A 19,909-nucleotide genomic window follows, 5' to 3' on the forward strand; every position below is an offset into this window, starting at 1 on the left:
CATCACTCTGCTGCTCTAATCATCTCTCTTCTTCTGTCTGTGTCTCTTGACTTAACTTTTCCTCTACCTCCATCCACCTTAATTCACTTTACCTCTATCGGGCCATTCTCTGTCTGTTCGTCTTTCTGTAAATCACGGTGAGAGACGGCAGAGAAGAAAAGCAGCAGAGCGTTATTGAACAGGGATCAGTCATGTCTCCTGTCCGACCTTTACACAGCTGCTTAGCATTGACAACTTGGGCACCTGTTTTGGCAGGCTGTAACTGATTTAAACACACACACACACACACACACACACTGCAGATGTACTACTCCTTCTCTGTTTTATCTCTTGTTTGATCATGCAAGAATTTAAAAGCCTCCCTAAGTAGAGTTCCACTGATGTAGTTTAATTGTTACGATGTAGTAAACATTTAGTATAAGATGTGTATTACTCATTAATATTATTGTTCCCAAGCCAACACAGATACACATATTCTGTAGTAAGACTTTCATTCATACAGTACACACATAAATCACAGGTGTCAAACATAACATCCTGCAGGCCAGAACCGGCCCCTTAAAGAATCCAATCTGACCCACTGGATGACTTTGCACACCTCATATTGCTGCACTTGTGAAGGCTAAGAGGTGTCAGGTTTCAGAAGCAAATCAAACAGTGAATAGCCCACCTCATCTTAAATGCTGCTTCAGAGGCTTTGCCACCCTCACCAGAATATGGTTCTCTAAAAAAATAATAAATACTTATTGTGGTCATATTTAAAAATACTGAACACATGGGTGCTGATGAGAAAATCTTTTGTGATTTAACTTTATGTGCGTAGAGTGTTGGTGCACATCAATGTGACCTGGGGGGGACCAGGGACAGTCCTGCTTGGAATTTTTAATTTTTTTTAATAAATGCTGCAATTTGGCCATTGATTTTAAATGGACTGCACTTCTATAGTCTTCTGACCACTCACATTCACACACTGGTGGTTGAGGCGACCATACAAGTTGCCACCTGCTACTCAATAACCATTCACATGCATTCACACATCAGTGGAACAGCCAGTGTGAGCAATTTGAGGTTCAGTATCTTGCCCAAGGGTACCTCGACATGCGGACTGGAAGAGCTGCGGATCGACCCGCCCATCTTCCAATGGGTGGACAACTAGCTCTACCTCCTAAGCCACAGCCACCCCATTTTAGCCTTGGCAAAGGCATCAATTTATGCATGAAAAGTTTAAAATAAAACATTTTACCTTCAAAAAGTATGCTACTAGGGGCCATTAAATACTGGGTTTACTTTGAGTACAAGGAGCGTCACTTTCCCTTGCCATAATCCATTGTTTACAACATAAAGCCTTCAATCAGGCGAATGCAAAACGTAAAGCAGAGGTGCTTTTGTGACTCCCCTTTTTTCCTTTTCTTTTTTCTTTTTATTTATTTATTGTTAATTTGAAGCAAATAACAAAATCCTTGTTTGCGTTAGCAGCAAAACTACGACAATGATGGAACAAATAATTCACTTTGGACAGAAATTCTGTAGATGGAGCTTTTGCATCCATGTATTATGCAAAATATTGTCAATCAGCAGCTTCAGTACAAAAGTATATGTATCAGACTTTGATCTTAAAACAATATCAGTTGCCAAGGCACTGGTTAAACTTTTGATTTGTAAATGGTTTATAAGACAGGGGCTAACCAAACCTGCTTCTTCAATAGCTTCCACTTTAGCTTGGTATGGTGATGTCAGCATTACTACACAAGTCTGGAAATGTATGGAAAAATGCACATGTAATGACAGCGAGTAGTAGACTGACTGGATGTGGAAAAACTGAGACATATCATTGAAATTGCACTTGGTTTCTTAAGACATTTTAGGATTGGAGTTGCTGTTATTTAAAGTTTATGACACAATGGTTTTACTGGTTTGGCCCACTTGAGACACTCCTGACATAGACACACATTTTTATCCTCTGGCCCTCCCTACTTCTTGTTATCTCTATTATTTACTCACCTTTTATTCATTTTAAACATTAAGTGATTCCTCCATAATTTCTTTAAACAACCTTTTACTTTTTAAAAATACGGCTACATGACGAAACAGAAACAACTCAACAGACTAAACTAACTTCATTAAAAAAAAGAGTCACAATACAGGACTTTGTGTGTCTTCGGCACTCTTCCTTACTCACACTCACCACCCCTCATCTCTCTCTTTCTCCATCTCTCCTGGTGGGTGTTAAGCGAGTCATGTCAGGGGATTTGTGTGTGTCCTCCTTCATCGCCCCATTACTCCCCCTGGGGGGCGCCTGCGCCTCCCTCACCTCCGAGAGTCTCCCCCAGCGCTGCTCCGATGTGCTCTGCTGCCTCTTGAAGAATCTCCCCGGCGACTGTCGTCACCGCGGACGATGCCCCATCATCCGCTGTTTCCTGCTGCCCGTCGTGATGGACCACTCGCAGGATGCTGGACTCCAAGGTGTGGTACTCAGAGCTAAGAGAGTGAGAAGAGGGGGGTGAAGGAGATGTGGATGGCCGCAGGGGAAGGAGCGATGATTGTGAGGCATTTGCATAAATACAACTCCCCTTTGGGTCATGAGTGATGAACACACACAGGCCTGAAATACACACCCAAACATATTCACAATCTCATTTTTGCATCAACAAATACAGTCTTCTGAGCCAGAGCCCACTGTGTCCGAATATGTTTGTGGTCTGCAAGTGTGTGTGTGTGTGTGTGTGTGTGTGTGTGTGTGTTTCACTACACCTGTACACACATTAATCAGCGTTGGTCCATTGAAACAAAAATCTTCTTAAATTCACTGAACCCCCTTTCAGGTAAGATTTTAATTACTTCCCTGGTGTCTCATCTATAAAGCAGTTAAACATTAGCTGAAGTTATCGAGTTACGTGTGCTTTGACATGATTTGCATATGTGAGCGTGTTTACCTGTCGAGCAGTCCATCTCTCAGCAGTGTGAGGGAGAGTTTTCCAGTGTGATGAAGCTTCACAAGGTCTACATCGTCTCTCCAAAGCAGCAAGCTCTCGCAAATTTTTACCCTCCGCAGATACCTCACCGTCTCCCCGGGCAACTCAGCGTCACATCGCCGGCGGCAGAGCACCGGCACACACACTCCACCTGAAGCTTCCTTCTGGAGCACACAGTAAATCAAGCCAGAATCAGATTTTCCCACAAAGTTAAGCAATAAGTTGGTTTTATTTGATTAAGGTTTTTAACATAAATTAGTATTTTATTAGATTCTTGTACATACAAGTGCACCAAAGAGTACTCAAATCAGAGAAATTTGTCATTATTTCTTCACGCATCAAGATTTGTCTCCTCCTCCACGCTGATGACTCTGTTATTGCAGGCCGTCTTCATGGATCAGAACACGATCATGGCCCGGTACTGGACGAATTTGTTAGTTGGTGTGACAATTGGTGTGCCTTTACTCAACATTAATGTGTTCAAGACCAATGAGATATTTAATGATTTTCGGAGGAGGTACTTTGTGATCAAGGGGGAGTCGGTGGCAGCAGTACTGGGGCACTGTCTTAGATGACAAGCTGACCTTTGATGAGAACACTGACAGCATCTGTAAGAAGGCAAACCAGCGCCAATTCTTTTTAAGGAAGCTGAGGCGTTTCAGTGTAGATAGGACTACTATGAATATGTTCTGTTCTGCTTCTATCGAGTCTGTTCTTTCTTTTAACGTCATCTGTTGGTTTGGTACTCTGAGCCTTAAAAACAAGAACAAGTTGGAGAAAGTGGTGAAGTTGTGCTGTAAGATCACTGGTGTTACTTTTAATAACCTACAGCATCTGTACAGAAAGGGTCACCTCTAAAGCTCAGTCTGTTGTCTCAGACTCTCAACATTCCTTTCATGTTGAGTTTCAGATGCATCGGGACGGAGGTTTTGCCTCCTTGAATGTAACACTAAGCGTTACAGATCGTCCTTTGTCCCGTCTGCTATCACTTATCTTTACTGGCAGTGACCACCAATTGTCCATGATTTACCCCTGATAGTGTGTGATTTTGGATTATGTGTGTTTGTATTGTATTGTCTGTTTTGTTGTACTCAATGACTACTGTCTGTATCTCGAATTTACCTAATCCTTACTTTACCTTATTATTAGTCCACATTAATTGAATAATGTTCTGATGATTACATCTTTGCGATATATGCTTGAAATTCTTGAATACTTAAACAAAGTTTTACCACTATAATGACAGCATATTTATACACATATACAGCAGGGCTGCCTTCCGAAAGTCAAAGATTCGAATCACCAGTCAGAGACCCCTCAGACGACTGAGGTTCTTCAAGTCCAGCAGTTGGGGAGGTTTTTTTCTTCCTTTGTCAATCAGTATTCATTGTTCTTCTGGGGACCTTTTCATCCCTGCAGAGTGAGCTCTTCCTGGCTTTCACACTGCTCTCTGGTACAGGCAGCTGCAGACCCAGACCTATGGTGAGTATAAGTAAGATGGAGGCAGCTGCCCAGAGGAAGAGAGGCTTTGCCCAGTCAAACTCTGAAATAACGTTATCCTCTGCCTTCTTCTTAGAAGTGGTGAATTGACGGCTCACAACAACTTAATACGATACAGGCTCTGGCTTTTATTTGATATCTAGTGTCAGAAAAAATGATGCTGCACATTTCCGATCCTTCAGTGGTGTAATTAGCATGCATTAGCTCAGAGGGCTAACTGGGCTTGTTTATATGAATGCAGCTGTCACCCTGAATGTCCTGCTGAACCCTGAATAAACTCTCAAACTCTATATGGAAAAAAAGGAACGAAGTTGAGTATTTGCATTGAACAGCCAAATCCAGTAGACTAAGATGATGCTGAGTACAGCCCTTGTTTAAAAGGGGAAGTGGATCAAACTTGCAGGTGAGTAGAACAGATCAATCTCTACAGTGACCTGAGAGGCATTTTCATGGTGCACCATGTTTGAACCTTTTTGGTGCATTTGTTAGATAAATGAGTGATGCAAGGGGATTTACCACACTGCTGTTTAGCATAGGATACAGTTGCCAAAGCAGCACTTTAGCTTGCACTGAATGCCAGCTGCTTTTTATGTTAGTGGTTCACTGGGCAAGCAGCCAGATAAAGCCATAACAGAGTTCCCAGTTTTCAAGTGATTGGTACTCTGATGGATGAAGTTTTGGGAAATAGTGCAGTACTCCGAAACAAGAAAAATAGATTGCAGTGGCTACCACTGTCCATGAAACATGAACACAAATCAAACAATAATGAGTAAGTACAGACTTGTTTTCTAACTTGATAGCCATAGAAGTACGCTAAACCAGTATGCATACTAAATATGGTCAATTTCTGAGTGTGCCATCTGAGTGTGACACTGTTCTCCCACAGTGGGATGCACAAAGGAAATGGAGGAGCTGCTCACAGCTGGAAAGAATTAAAATATATTGTGAAAGTCCGGCTTATAAAACAGCATGCTCAAACAGCACAGGAGAGATTTGTACTCACAATCTTCAGACTGTGGAGCAGCAGCTCTCTGGATTGTAAGGTGACATTAATATTTCAATTAAGGTGCAAATTTAGGGGGTTGCTCCACATTTGTGGAGACTCTGAAGATTTTAGCTATTTAATGGATAAATAAATGTATCTCTAAAAGGGTTTGAATTGATTATCTTCTCCATTTAAAGTCTTTTCTTTTAAGTTGAACCAAACCTATCCCTCCTATTACCCCTTCCTATTATTTTTAATGAATTTACTGAATTGATAAATTGTACAAGAGGGTTTAAAAATACTAACTTTAGACAGTGGAGCAGTTTCTCTACCAACTGAGCTCTCAGGAATCTCAAATGTGAGGTGACGCTCACAGAGATGAATTAGATGGACGGTTTTAAATGACAACTCAAAACATCTTTATTCAGCCTATAACTAGCAGCTGTGTATTTTTAATCATTTTTACTGAATGAGTATTGTATAACTGTATGGTTTTAAACCAGAAATGAGAGCTGATTGTCAAGATTTCACTTCGATTTCAACTTGCAAAGTTACAACATTGTCCAAAAAGGAGGAAACAGAACATGTGAGCACAGGTGGTCGAGCTAGCTTGATGGCCAATTGTTCAAATGACTTTTTCATGCTTTTGTTCTGTTGTGTTTTCTTCTTTGGCAGGCTGTTCAAATGACTCTGCAGGTAATAGAGGAGCTGATCATGTGACCCTCACCTGCCTATTATAGTATGTCTTCCTTATTAAGACTTTTTATTGGATCATCTGCATACGTTCAGTCAAAATTGTTACATTTTAATGGATAACAACCCCTTAAAATGTAAAACTTTACAACCTAAATTAAAAATGAATGAATGTATGTTTTAAGTGTAAAACCCCTTAATATATACAAGTTCAGGAGTTTGCATGTTCTCCCCGTGTCAGCGTGGGTTCTCTCCGGGCACTCCGGCTTCCTCCCACAGTCCAAAGACATGCAGATTGGGGACTAGGTTAATTGGTGACTCTAAATTGTCCGTAGGTGTGAATGTGAGCGTGAATGGTTGTTTGTCTCTATGTGTCAGCCCTGCGATAGTCTGGCGACCTGTCCAGGGTGTACCCTGCCTCTCGCCCGATGTAGCTGGGATAGGCTCCAGCCCCCCCGCGACCCTCAAGAGGATGAAGCGGTTAGAAGAAGATATACAAGTTCACAGGTGACTATATCCTAATTTGTACCTTAAAGGACCTGAATCTTTTAATGAAGACACAAATTTTAGGTAAATGAATGCCAATCGTGTTTGAAACAAAAGCTGCAACGGTTAAAAAAAAAAAAAAAAAAAGGTATGATTTACTCTCTAGGCTTGATGTTAATGTCATGATCCTGGGTTTTGGTTTCATATTCTGTTATCTTGTGGACTTTGTCTCTGAGTTTTCTGTTTGTGTTTGTTCCTTATTTGATGTTGTTTAGCTCATATTTAATCTACATCCTGTTTTATTTTGTAGATTCTCTCCTTGTGTGCCATGTCTGGTTTTACTTCCCATCTTTGTTTTCCCACCTGTTTTCTGCCACACCTGTCTCGTTAAGTCTCGCCCGGTCCCTGAGTCTTCCCTTCACACCTGTTTTGTATTAGTCTTGTCTGCTCCACCCTGTTGTCAGCCAATCCCTGTTTCCCTCCTTTGCCTATGTCTTCCTTCTCCAGCTGTGTCTCATCCTTGTGATTAGTCTTCTGTGTATATATACCTGTGTGTTTCCCTTTGTCCTTTGTCAGTTTGTCTGTGTTCCTTCTGTGTTCATCATTCCTGCCATCTTCATGCATCCATCCCTGGTCTTCATGTCTTTTCCTGGTTGGTTTTAGTTTGGATTTTTGTCCTGCTCCCAGATGTTTTTTTTAGTTGCCTGCCTTTATTTGGAAGTCCTTCATCAGCTACATTAAAGCTCACCTTTTGTTGAAAACTTAAATCTGCCTGTTGAATCTGCATTTGGGTCCTCTCCTGAACTGGATACCATACCATAACAGTTAAATCATCCCTGCCGACGATAAATCTCAATGCCCCTCACAGACAGAATTCAATACATAGAAACGTATTTCTGTGTTATTTTTTCCTCCAGACTCCACAGAATGAAAATTTCACAATTTAGTGTGATAATGATTTTAAAATTATTATTACAAGCAAATTTTGTGGGTCGCTCCATGCCTTTGGACCTTGTAGATTAGTACCTATATGTAAATCTAAACCACTGGAAAAAGCTTGGTTGTCACATGTTTTTAGGTAGAAAACATGCACACAAACAGGCAGAATTAATGTTACCTGGCTGAGATGCAGTGCTATGCACAGTGTTGCAGCCACAGTGTCAACATCTGGCTCTGGTCCGCCTAAAACAGCATGGATGGGGTCATCTGCCTGGAAACAGATACACACAAACATACATGGTTATTGTTGGCTTCCTTATCTCTAAACATGCTTGACAACACATCATTCAGTGATACTTAATCTCTTTGTTTTCCAGCATCCAACAAAGAAAGCAGGTGGCAGTACTGTACATCACTGTTTGATTTGATAGCTGATGTAACTGTATCACTTGAAACTCCGTGAACCAGCATGACTGTGTTAGATGACTGCTGCATCTCGAAACCAACAGTACGCATTAATAATGAAATGGTGCTGCAAGGTTCAGCTTGTACATGAAAGAGAATAATATACAATATGCACCCCTCACAGGCAATGTAACAGCAAAGCAAAGGTCTTTGTTGGCGAGAGAAACTTTATCACTGCTAACTCAGAGTAACACGCTGTATCAAAGAAGTGACGAGTCCCATTAATTTTACTTAACAATGCAGACAAACCCTCCTCATTTAGGTTAAGTGGACATTAATGACAGCTCCATTACTGAGATTAAACATTCATCTCTGGGTGAAAAAGGCAGAAAATTAAGTTTCTCCCTTCATTTATTGACTCAGACTCTTGATATTAGACTTCAGTATGGCAGCATTGGTATTTAAATACAGGTGTTTCCATAGTGCTACACGGCAGAACACATCAAAAGGTCAGGATGTTCAACATCTGGCAAACATTATAAGAGAAATTTGAATCAGAATGAATCTGAATCAGACTCTAATGACATGCATCGTCATTCATTACACCCACTAAATTAAAAGGAGGCAGTGCAGTCATTTTTGGTAATTGGGATCAAAATCTTGCTCAGCCCTCCCCATCCTGCACTGGGTGTTCTGTGTCAATATGAAATGTTTTATCTAAAACAGATAAGCTGACTCACCACAAGTACAAGCCTGCCCTGCAGCCTGCACCATTAATCAAGATGCAAAATGTGGATACAATGAATATCCCGTCTATCTGCAGCTCATCTTAATGGGCTTGTAGGATGCTCTGATGGGAGAGGAGCAGTGGAGGGGAAGAAGCAGTTTTACAAAAACAAAGATTGTCAGGGAGCCTTGACAATTTCCTGGCTAGATTCTTGCAGGTAGCCCAAACTGGCAAACCTATGGTCCCAGACTCAGTTGTGTATCCTCTTAAGCCAGTGTTCCCAAGCTGGGGGTCAGGACTCCCTAGGGGATCACAAGATAAATCTGAGAGATCACCAAAGAGGTTAATTTTATTTCAGATTTTTTTCATGCAAATTGCTGGAAAATTGTACCTCACTACAACCTATTTAGATAGAACTGCAGGAGAGTTTGTCTGACCTGGTCATACCTTAAAGCAGTGGTTCTCAACATGGTGGTTGGGTCCCCCAGTGGGACCACAAGATAAATCTGAGGGGTCATGAGTAAACAGTTTTGGGAGGCAAAAAAAAATATGGCTTTTTTGCACCAAATTATTTTTCAGGGTTAATTTTCATAATCAATTATTTTACTTTGTAACACATGATGAGGAGTTAGACAATGACACAGCTTTATTTTCAGGGGTCAAAAGAGAAAAAGGTTGGAAAAAACTGCTTTTTGGATTATTGCAGAAAATAAGCTCTGTGGCAAACAAACGTTTATGGTACTTTAAGAATTGATCTTTTGCTAAGTCCCCCCTGCCCCCGAGACTGGCCAATCATAGTGGAGCATCAGGCCAGTTTAGACCAGGGTCTGACAACAACACAGATGTGCTCCATTGACTCTAATGCAATTGTTTCAGATTTCCTTCATGTTCAGGCTGGTTTTGTGGATTTGGAGCTAAATGTTGTGCCTGGGGCACGTTGTGTATTAATGATACTTGTTACCTGGAGAGGTTGGAAAAAGATATACGTTTCTGCCCTGTTCCAAAACCAAAATCAAACCCTGAAAAGTGTAGGGTTAGCTAGCTAGCTACTGAAGATATAGCCTACTGAATGTATACACATGCTGCTTTTGCTTTTTAATGATTATAACAGTGAAACAAAGGCCGACCCTGCTGTACAGGAACCAGTGAAGGGAAGCAGGGAAACTTTGCTGATTTTCAACCAGCTGTGTGTCATCGCATTGTGCGCAGATGAAAGTTGCTTGACCTCTGGCGGTGAAGGTCCAGGTGCTGGTAGTGGCACGGGAACACCTGCATCTGCACACACTGTGATGCCACACAACTGGTTCGATATCAGCAAAGTTTCCCTTTATATTCATTGTCTTGTGTGGCGATCAGCAGTGATGTGGTGGTTCACTTTTACACTGTGATCTGTAGCCTATAGTTCGGCTTTAGCTTCTAACTATCTTTGTCTTTTTAACCTGTTGTTGCTGCTGAGTCAGTTTGACATCCTGGATATATCCTTCAAACACAGACTGTAGACCCCTCTGTCTGCTTCTCTCTGGAATCACCAAAAATATTATAATGTTTCTTCAGGGAGTCCAGTTGGTTACAGTGTGGGCTCCCTGCTTACTCTGACAGCTTGTCAAACCATCACAAAGGGGCAAGATTATCTTCACAAATAAACAGCACGTTCATGATTTTTGAAGCCTAAATGCAATCGCAGAAATAAAAAACTAAACTATAAACAAACTACACCACTGTCACGACAACATCCCCACCACAATGAGGTGGATGATGTTCTGTAGCCTCATTTAGCCACTTGTTAGCAAATGCCTTTTCAAAGACATAAAAGCATTAAAATTCATGATTGGGGTATTAACTGATGTATTTTATGTCTTAGAACACGTACAAGTCTCTTGAGCTTGTGTTAACCACAGACCTTATTTCAGGCATCTAACCAAAAATACATTAAAAAAAAAAAAAAAAACAACCATTGCCTTTGAGACGAGGGAACTGGGAGGGCTAAAATGCTAACTCACTTCTGGGTTTAAGGACTCATTCCTGGAGCACTCTATTAAGGAATGGTCTAGCCTGCTGATATATAACTTCCCTGTCTACATGTGCAGTTGAATAGCCGCTGACTGAACAGCCTTCTCTTGTGGACAATCTGCTGGCTAGACGTTATTGAATGAAGATGCATTGTGTTTGAGTTCCAAGCCAGTTCCACAAGATGCTTTACATCTTAAAACAAAGACGATGCAATGTTATCTGTGATGGATTAACTATTGACACAATTAATGGAAGTCGGTGGCTGCCTTGGTGTGCATTGGAAAATGCTCAGCAGCGGTGTTAATGTGTAGTTAATAGGTTAAAACATTCAAAGCATGTTTTTTTGAGCCCCACAGACTGTAATAATTTTTTAACTTTTATTCAATAGAGTAATGCTTTCTCAAATATCACCCTGGATGCTGAGCTAATGCTTCGCACATTTGTTGACCTGTCAAATATATAATGGAGTCTGGTGATTTAATGGTGTTTAATGCTGGGGATACACCAATAAAGTACTGGTAATAATGCATAGGAAATAGAGTTGGTGTCTTGTTTCTGTTCAAAGGGCCCATTGGATAAAAGAAATGAGGGGAGAAGAAATGAGAGACCAAAGCACAGAGAGGCAGGGGAGGAGGAGGGAGGTTAGGGGCCGTTGATTACACTCAGAATGAGAGAGGAAGGAGGGCAATGAGCTTATGAAAAAGGGGGCTGAAATACAGGGAGTGTGGGCAGCAGATTGATAAGTCAAACATGTAGAGGAGGTGGGGGGAAGGGGAACAGGAAAGACATGGGGGACAGACAGGTGAAAAACTGTGATAGGGAGAAGAAAGGGAAAGACGGAGGAAGAAATTAGATAAGAGGGAGTGAAGATGAGAGAGGCAAAGAAGTGGAAAGGGTGGGAGAAAGAACACTATGAAGAGGAAAGAGGAGAAGGTGTGTGTGAGAGAGAAGGAGAGGAGGGAGGAGGTCTGCAGCCAGGTCCTTCATCGGAGGGAGAGAGAAGGAGAATGAATCAATACTAGATAGCCAGAGAAAGGAAGCGATGCATTAGCAGGAGAAAAGGCCACTCAGTGTCTGTTCTGCTGCAGCGGGAGAACATAGGTGTGTGCATGCCTGTGTGTGTGTGTGTGTGTGTGTGTGTGTGTGTGCGCGCGCGAGCATGCATCGGCCATCTGATATATCCTTCAATCTGAGTGCTCTCCCTCTGAGCTCTATCTCCCAGTCTCACCACATTCAGCCTCTCCTCTCCTCTCCTCTCCTCTCCTCTCCTCTCCTCTCCTCTGCGTTTGGTCATTGCAAACCAGCTTTGGAGTATATTATGAATCTCCTCTGGATGCCCTGCTGCCTTAGTTTGTATTTTCCGCCAAATATCACTCCGAGATGAGGAGATTTACTCGCTTACAGTAATTGCTCCTTGCATAAAAGCAGTGGGGCAGTTAAATACAACCTTTGAATGTACTCTGAAACAGTAAATGTTTTTATTTCTGGAGCCTGTCCCACCAGGCGCATTCGATTCAAACAAAGTAAATGCACACATGTCAGCTAATCATACGGGAGTTTCAATTTCATCAGAATGCATGTTCCTGGACACGAAAATGAAGCACCCAGATGAGACACTGTTAAAACAGGCTGAGTATAAAACACACACACAAGGACCCCAGAATGAGAGGCAATGCTGTATAGTGACATTAGCTGCGTCTCAATTCAGGGGCTTCAGCCTTTGAAGGACGTGACCTTCTCGGTCAACGTCGGCCATGTGACAAGATCCTATCAGCCAAGCCGAACAGTCTCTGAAATGGGACGGTCTGGTCTGCAGAGGATTTCCTGGTTGCATCACCAGTTGTTCTCGCCCTGACCCGTTGACACTCCTGTTACCTAGCAACCAGCTGCACTTGACGAAAGAAGGAGTAAGCTAGTAAGTTAGTTAGCCCTAAATCATGGACCCAGAGATTGTTATTTTATATATATATATATATATTTTATTTAATACTTGAGGAGATGATTCTCCGCTGGAGACACCACCGTTTGATATATTTCCAGCTGATGGACCGTTTTCAGGTCAACTTATTAAATTAAGATTGTTTAAGCTGTGTGCTTTTATCTTATAGTAATGTTCACAACAGTTAACTGTTAGCTAGTTAACAACTGTTAGTTAACTTAATATATAATCGTCACCAGCGCACAATGCATCTTGGGATAGGCTCGGCCATAAAGGATTCAACCACTGCATCCTTCAAATTCTGGGAAAGAAGGCTGCATCTCTCTGCCGCATTTGAAGGAGCCTTCAAAATGGGACGGCCTTGGTCACCCTGATGTGATGCAACCGGTCTAGATGCAGCCTTCGAAAGCTGCAGCCCCTAAATTGAGACACAGCTTGTGTCAACCAGAGTTGGGTACTGGTAACATTTGAACCAATACTGGTACCAGTACTTGGAACTGGGTACTGGTACCCAGTGGTACTTTTTTTTGGTACTTAACTCTTTCTGTAATAACAAAAATGTAATTTTTTGAACAGGCTGCAGGGGTGAAATTGTCTCTTTCTCTCTGTACTCTGCACCAGTCAACATGCAATTCTGCTTCTTCACTCTTTTGTAATCACACATAGAGCTAATCTTTTGTCTCTGTTTGTCTGTCTGCTTGTGTTTGTGTCTCCTCATCTCTCTCGCTCTCTGTTTGCATACACCTGACAAATATGTAGGGCTGGCCAATTAATCAAAAATTAATCGGAACCGACATCAGAACCTCTAATCGACATAATCTTGCCCATGTCAGTGATTTTTTTTTAATTTTCTAAATTCTTTTTATACTTTCCTAACTGTGTGTGTTCATGTACTGTCCCCTTAACAACGTACTGCCGCGTGTAAAGTCATGTGATTCCGCTGCGTCCAGTTTGTGACATGGAGACAACACGGAGGAGAAGTCAAACACTGAGCCAACTGAGCAACTTGAGCAGCTTGTTCCAAAGAGAAATGTTTCGTCCCTCATTTGCACACATTGTGGCTTTGGTGAGGATGACATTGAACAGAAAGAAATCAAATGTAAACACTGCGGAAAAAACATTTCAGCAACCAAAGGTAATACCACCAACTTGTTTCAGCACTTGGAGCACAATCACGTTACTGAATATGAACATAAAACCAACTGACATAAAATAGACCAGACATTGAAACCATCGCCGCAGATTGTGGGCCAGCTGCAGAGTAGCTTCAGGGCATTTGGGGCTCTCTGCTACCAAAAATTGGCACTAATGGATTTATGGTGCACGGTAGTAATGACATGATTCAGACAGTACACCTAAAGCAGTAGTTGACAAAGTCTCGAACACAACTGTCATTCACGTCAATCACAGCTCGTTAACTGCGGTCAAACTGTCAAACTAAGAAGCGCTGATTAAATATGAATCAAGATTTTGTTACTGCATTGCCTATTTCTCACCTCAAATGTTTTCAGAAACATAATGTATAAGCAACTAACTGTATTATTCATTCAGTCATTTTCTGTGACCGCTTATCCTGTTGGGGGTCACAGGGGGGCTGGAGCCTATCCCAGCTGACATTGGGCAAGAGGCGGGGTACATTCTGGACAAGTTGCAAGACTATCACAGGGCTGACACAAAGAGACAGACAACCATTCATACTCACAATCACACAGTCACCAGTTAACCTAGCCAGTATGTCTTTGGATGGTGGGAGGAAGCCGTAGTACCTGGAGAAAACACACTATGACATGGGGAGAACACAGACTCCGCACAGAGGGGCTCCTCCACCTTGGGTTTGAACAAGGAACCCTCTTGCTGTGAAGCAACAACGCTAACCACTGCACCCCTGTGCCAACCACTAATTGTATTACATTAATAAAAAACTACGATTTATGTGGAATATGCTCAGTGAACAAATCAACATTTTCCATGTGATGATTTTCCATGTTTTCTTTATTTCCTTTTGGTTCACTCGTGCTATAAAAGCTTTATAAATGATTGCACTTCCTGTAGCCAACCTTCCTTTTCACAGTAGAAATGCCTAGAAGACAGCAAAGGCAATTTGGACCTCTTTAATCTAGCAATTTGTTTTACGTCACAGCTATTATGTGTTGGAGTAAATACTTATTGGGATGAGTGGTGACAAATGTTGGCTCACCCTCGACTCACAAAGGGTTTGAAAATTACCTATTCAACTTTGGAATTATCAGTTTCTGGTACAAAGCACAAAGCTAAGAATCAAAGTGGTCCTAAAAAATGATTTTCAGGTGTTTGTGTGTGTGGGTGGGTGTATTAGTGTGCAGACTGAGAAGGACAGATGGTGGATGTCCACTCAGCACATTGCTTCAGCTCTATGCCAAATGATGGGAGAGTGAAGGAGGGAGAACCGTGGAGCTACACAGAGAAAAACTGAGTGCGAGAGAAAGATAGGTTCAGTGAGCGCTAAGAGCCGGGCCAATTAGAGGTATGGATGTCCTGGACGGTGGCCATACAGAGAGTAAAGAGAGATAGAGGGGGAGAATGACAGAAAGTGGTCAGCAAAACAGCCACTCATCAAAGTTTATAATGGAGCACTGGGAGATGGAGATATAGTGTTTGTGTGCATGTGTGTGTGTGCGCATGGGAGAGAAATGGTTGATAATCATGACATGTGTTACACTTTATCTGCAACCTCCATGACACTCATCAGTTGCCCTCCTTATCACTCAATTACCCTGCTGTGCTCTGATCTGCGGATTTGCTTCTTTGATCTTCTCTTCTCCTCAGCTTTCCCCTTCGTTTATGTGAAGTACATCCCGGATAAAAGCTCTTATCCTCTTTAAATTTAATTCCAGACAGGCTGTTCATGTGCATGTTTGTATTGTGCCGACAGACACCTGTTTATATGAATAAACTGAATATTCTGAATACTATAGCATGGCTGAAAATATAATTAATAAAGAGATTAAAGCAAACACAAGCCTGTATCCTGGGTACCATATAGCCTATGAGATGTAGTAACAGCATATTGGTGCACATATCAACACATTTTCTCTAGTGTCCCTTTAACTGAACAAAAATTTGATCATGTTTATGTTCATTATGTCCTATTTTAGAATTTCCCAACTTCAAAAGCATGTTTTACTATTATTTGCCACTAGGGGTGTAACAATAGCCTACATCATGCAGGGTCGATATATCAATTCAGAGCTCTACAATCCAGTATCATTGCTGCAAAGAAAATGTGAAAACATTGATACCTATTGTCACCTTCAAGGTATATTTTATCTAATTTTGAAGTTTACATGGCACGCCTGTGTCACCATTTTCATCCAAGTGCACCTCCTTCCCAAACGTTCATGCAGTGCTAACGGCCTAGTGCCAGGCAGACAATGGTGAGCAGCCAAGAAAGAGACAATGAGGACATTTACTGATATCATCTAACATCATTCACAGGCCCCTGAATTAAATCAAAATCATATCGTGGCAGACTTTGTGATGTCAGCATATTGTATCGTTGTCTAAAGAATCAATATCATGTCATATCGTGATGAGATTTGTGAATTTCACTGCTATTCACTACTGACTTTTGTACACATGAGCACCATCACCATCGTCTGGCCAGGAAGTACTTTGACATGCTCAGACAATGTATGTACCTTTGTCTGCTGATGAAAATCATGTGACATTATCTAAAGCTCAAAGAACTGCCATTTCAAAGTTCCGAATTGATGTCCTGAAAGAAATACTTCATACTACAAAATGACCATTTGTAAATCAGTTCATCATGCCGTGTCACATTAAATTCTAAAAGAAAACTTTTAAGTATGATTCCACGGAAAATGGCCAACACATTGATCTGCTGATGTTTAACAACAGCAAAACTATTCAAAACATCCATTAACAAACTCTCACATGACCTGTGCAGTATAATCTATGTCTCATTTACCCAGTTATATGCTCAGTGCTTCACAAAAACATGCATTTTCACAAAAATTACTATTTAAACCTGAAGTAAAAGTGAAACTCATCTATCCTCTCTTCAAAGCCAGACTCTATGACAAGTGTTTGAGAAGCACTGAACATACAACTGGATAAATGAGACTTGGATTACACTGCACAAGTTGTGTGAGAGTTTGTAAACGGACGTTTTGATATAGTTTTGCTGTTGTTGAATATGATCCTCAGTCAATGAATAACTCAATATGTTTGCTGTTTTCTTCACAAATTCAAGGTAACAGCATAATTCACTGATATACAAATGTCACTGTGTAGGTGAAGTATTTCTTAAAGGACTGAGCTTCACTTCTGAACCTTTGAAATGGAAACTGACAAAACACTCTCACCTTAAAGTCCATTCAATAGCTTTTCTTAGAGCTTTTGATCATATCACATTATCTTCTCCAGCAGACAAAGGATCATACATTGTCTGAGCATGTCAAAGACCAAACTGCACATTTCCTGGCTATTCCTTTAAAGTACTCTAAAAAGGGAGCATCTATGACAACTGGGCAAAGACCCTTAAATGTCTAATATGTCAGAGAACTGATAACAACATGGCGGTATCTATGGAAGAGAACCCACTCCATATGTAGACATGAGCAACTCATTCTAAGGTAACAAAAACACAACACTTATTTTCAGGTGATTATTAAGCAACAATAGTTATGAATATTAGATACCATCTCTGCCAATGATGTCCCAAAATCCTACACACTGGACCTTTAAAGTGAGATTGTTTTGTCAGCTATGGGAAATGTTAATGATGGGATTTTCCCTGTTAACTTTGAAGAGGGACAATATTGCCCATAGAGGACTTGCAAGAAGTTGGGATTCAGCTGTAGGACAACATAAGTAAATCATGTGTGAATGTACACGTGTAAATATTTTTCATATCTGATTGTGGATGTATGAATGTGTTCTCCCACTCCTTTCTTATGCATAAAAAACAGCACCATTACAGCACAATAACCAAAAACAGTACTATTACTATGAATAAGTCACTGAACAATAGTGTGTGCATGCTCTTCTGTGGCTGACAGAGTTATTCCTGATCAATTCCTGACATTGACAGGTGCCTGGACATGTTGTATACTCCTCAAATGAAAAACAAAGGGTATCTAACTCAGCCAAAATACAAATGCCCAAGTGCAGCTGTGCCAAATATCAAAGGAACACTGAGTCATCACAAATGCTCTTTGAGAATATACTGTATGCCCTCACGGCTCAGAACCTCTGAAAGGTACCATCATGGCCGAGCACTGCAACTGATAATGTGGTCATGCCATTTAAACAAGCACATATAAAAAGAGCAGTCTCAGGGGCCCTATAGCTCAGGGCCTCAAGGCATGTGCATCATCCATGAAAGACTCTCCTGATGTGAATGTCTGTGCAGATCTTGCAGGTATCCCTGACAGACTGACTGTACACAGGGCAGAAATGTAAAAACAACTGAACCACATATATATAATCTCCAACAATATGCAAATATGTGTGCCCCACAGGCTCCACAGTCATTTAGTCTATATAAATTAGGTTGTTTAGTATTTGCATGAGGCTTTTTTTTAATGTGTGAACAGATATTCAGTCCTGGATCAAATGCAAATCATGAGTCAGTATCTGCAGAGCAACCAGATAGCAGGGAAGGACAGCCTCTGGCTAAACTTGTTGATGTCACGCCTCCCCCTCATTAGAGATCAGCTCCTCATTCAAATTCACACACTGATGTTCCTGTAAACACAACGAGCTTATTGTATGGGGCCAAACACGCCTTCCTTTTCCCCTGTGCTGTCATATTGTCGATCTACAGGTGCTTGGGGGACCGAAGGGACGTGAGAGGCTTTTGCCGTGCGCTTTTTCAGCAACAGGAACGCAGCCTGTAGCACGGCAGCATCAGCCTCTCCGTCATGGTCTCATTCATTACACCCACAACCTGGTGTTATAACGCTGAAGGCTCTCAACTCACCCCGAGTCTGCTCTGGACCCTCCGCAGATACTCTTCCATGTCGGCCTGCGTCGCTACGGCGTCGCTGCAGCTCTCTCCATAGACCAAGTTTCGGCAATAAGGCTGCTGATGCGTGTGTATGTGTATGTGTGTGTGTGTTTTCTCTCTCTCTCTCTCTCTCTCTCTCTCTCTCTCTCTCCGCTTCCGAGTCCCCTGCTGCGCTCGCACTGCAGCACTCTCTGCTGCTGTGTGTGCCGTCGGTCCTCCCCTTCTCTACGGGGTGAACCCACAACACCGAGCAGTGGGTGTGACGGCAGGAAGAGGAGATCCGACGGTGGCGCGCTCGGTGATTCAACCGCGCTCCCTGCGGTAGGGAGCCCCCCCAACCGTCCCCCACATACACACACACACACACCTATCCTATACCGTACATAGCCTCGGCGTCCACCAATGACACATCGTGGTGAATGATGTAGCCTATATAGTAGCGCTCCAGCACCACGGACAGCACAATTTAATTGCTAGCGGCTGTAGCGTTGGTTTCAGCACATGCATGTCTGTATTTTGGTGTGCGCCGCAATTTTCACACATTTTTTCCATTTTGCCGCAATGTGATGAAAACCAGTGCCAGAACCAAAGTGCACTGCGATGCCTTTCTGGACCGTGAGTGTGACAGGAAGCACTTTAATTAATCTGAGAGAAAACAGAGAACACACCAAGACAGAGGCTATCTCTCCCACACACACACACACACACACACACACACACACACAGAATAGACATATAATAGAAAGCCAGCCAGCCCTGGAACTTTAATATTTAAAATGGACAAGACATTTATCACTGGGTCAGGGTGCCACTGGATTTATCCCTTTACATAGTCTATCTATCTATCTATCTATCTATCTATCTATCTATCTATCTATCTATCTATCGCCCGTACTGACCCCCACCCTCTGCATTATACAGTCATATCCTGCTTTATCTATAAAGCAATATTGGGCAAACTTTCAGCCTACCCGTCTGCACCCTTCTGTGTGTCAGCTCCGGTAGTTACCAGCTACTCTCCTCTGAGTGGTTTTTAATGAACCCCGGGTTTTTACAGATCTGGGGAAAACTGCATTCTCCTACTCTGTACCATGGGCATGGAACAACCTCCAAAAAGATCTAAAATTAGAAACATTTATATCCACTGATGAAGTTAAGGTCGTCATAAAGAATGTGATGATGTGGATTTTTGTATTATATGTTGTATTTGTTGCATTTTAATGTGTTTTTTTAGCTGCTACCT

The 19,909-nt window shown here is 41.8% G+C and overlaps 1 protein-coding gene across 4 annotated transcripts in view; it reads right to left on the reverse strand.

Moving 5' to 3' along the window:
• Positions 1 to 18,987, reverse strand: part of LOC125890558 (uncharacterized) — a 53,984-nt gene extending 34,997 nt beyond the window's left edge. For all 4 annotated transcript variants that reach the window (XM_049579253.1, XM_049579256.1, XM_049579255.1 and 1 more), the window contains exons 1-4: positions 18,640 to 18,987; positions 7,754 to 7,846; positions 2,934 to 3,136; positions 2,312 to 2,478 (exon numbers count right to left, since the gene is read on the reverse strand). In XM_049579253.1, the coding sequence (XP_049435210.1) occupies positions 2,312 to 2,478; positions 2,934 to 3,136; positions 7,754 to 7,846; positions 18,640 to 18,678 (502 nt within the window). In that variant the 5' untranslated portion in view covers positions 18,679 to 18,987. The remainder of the gene's footprint in view (positions 1 to 2,311; positions 2,479 to 2,933; positions 3,137 to 7,753; positions 7,847 to 18,639) is intronic.
• Between the last annotated feature and the right edge of the window lie 922 nt (positions 18,988 to 19,909).

The sequence above is a fragment of the Epinephelus fuscoguttatus genome, linkage group LG6, assembly GCF_011397635.1.
Source record: "Epinephelus fuscoguttatus linkage group LG6, E.fuscoguttatus.final_Chr_v1".
Classification (NCBI taxonomy): Eukaryota; Metazoa; Chordata; class Actinopteri; order Perciformes; family Serranidae; genus Epinephelus; species Epinephelus fuscoguttatus.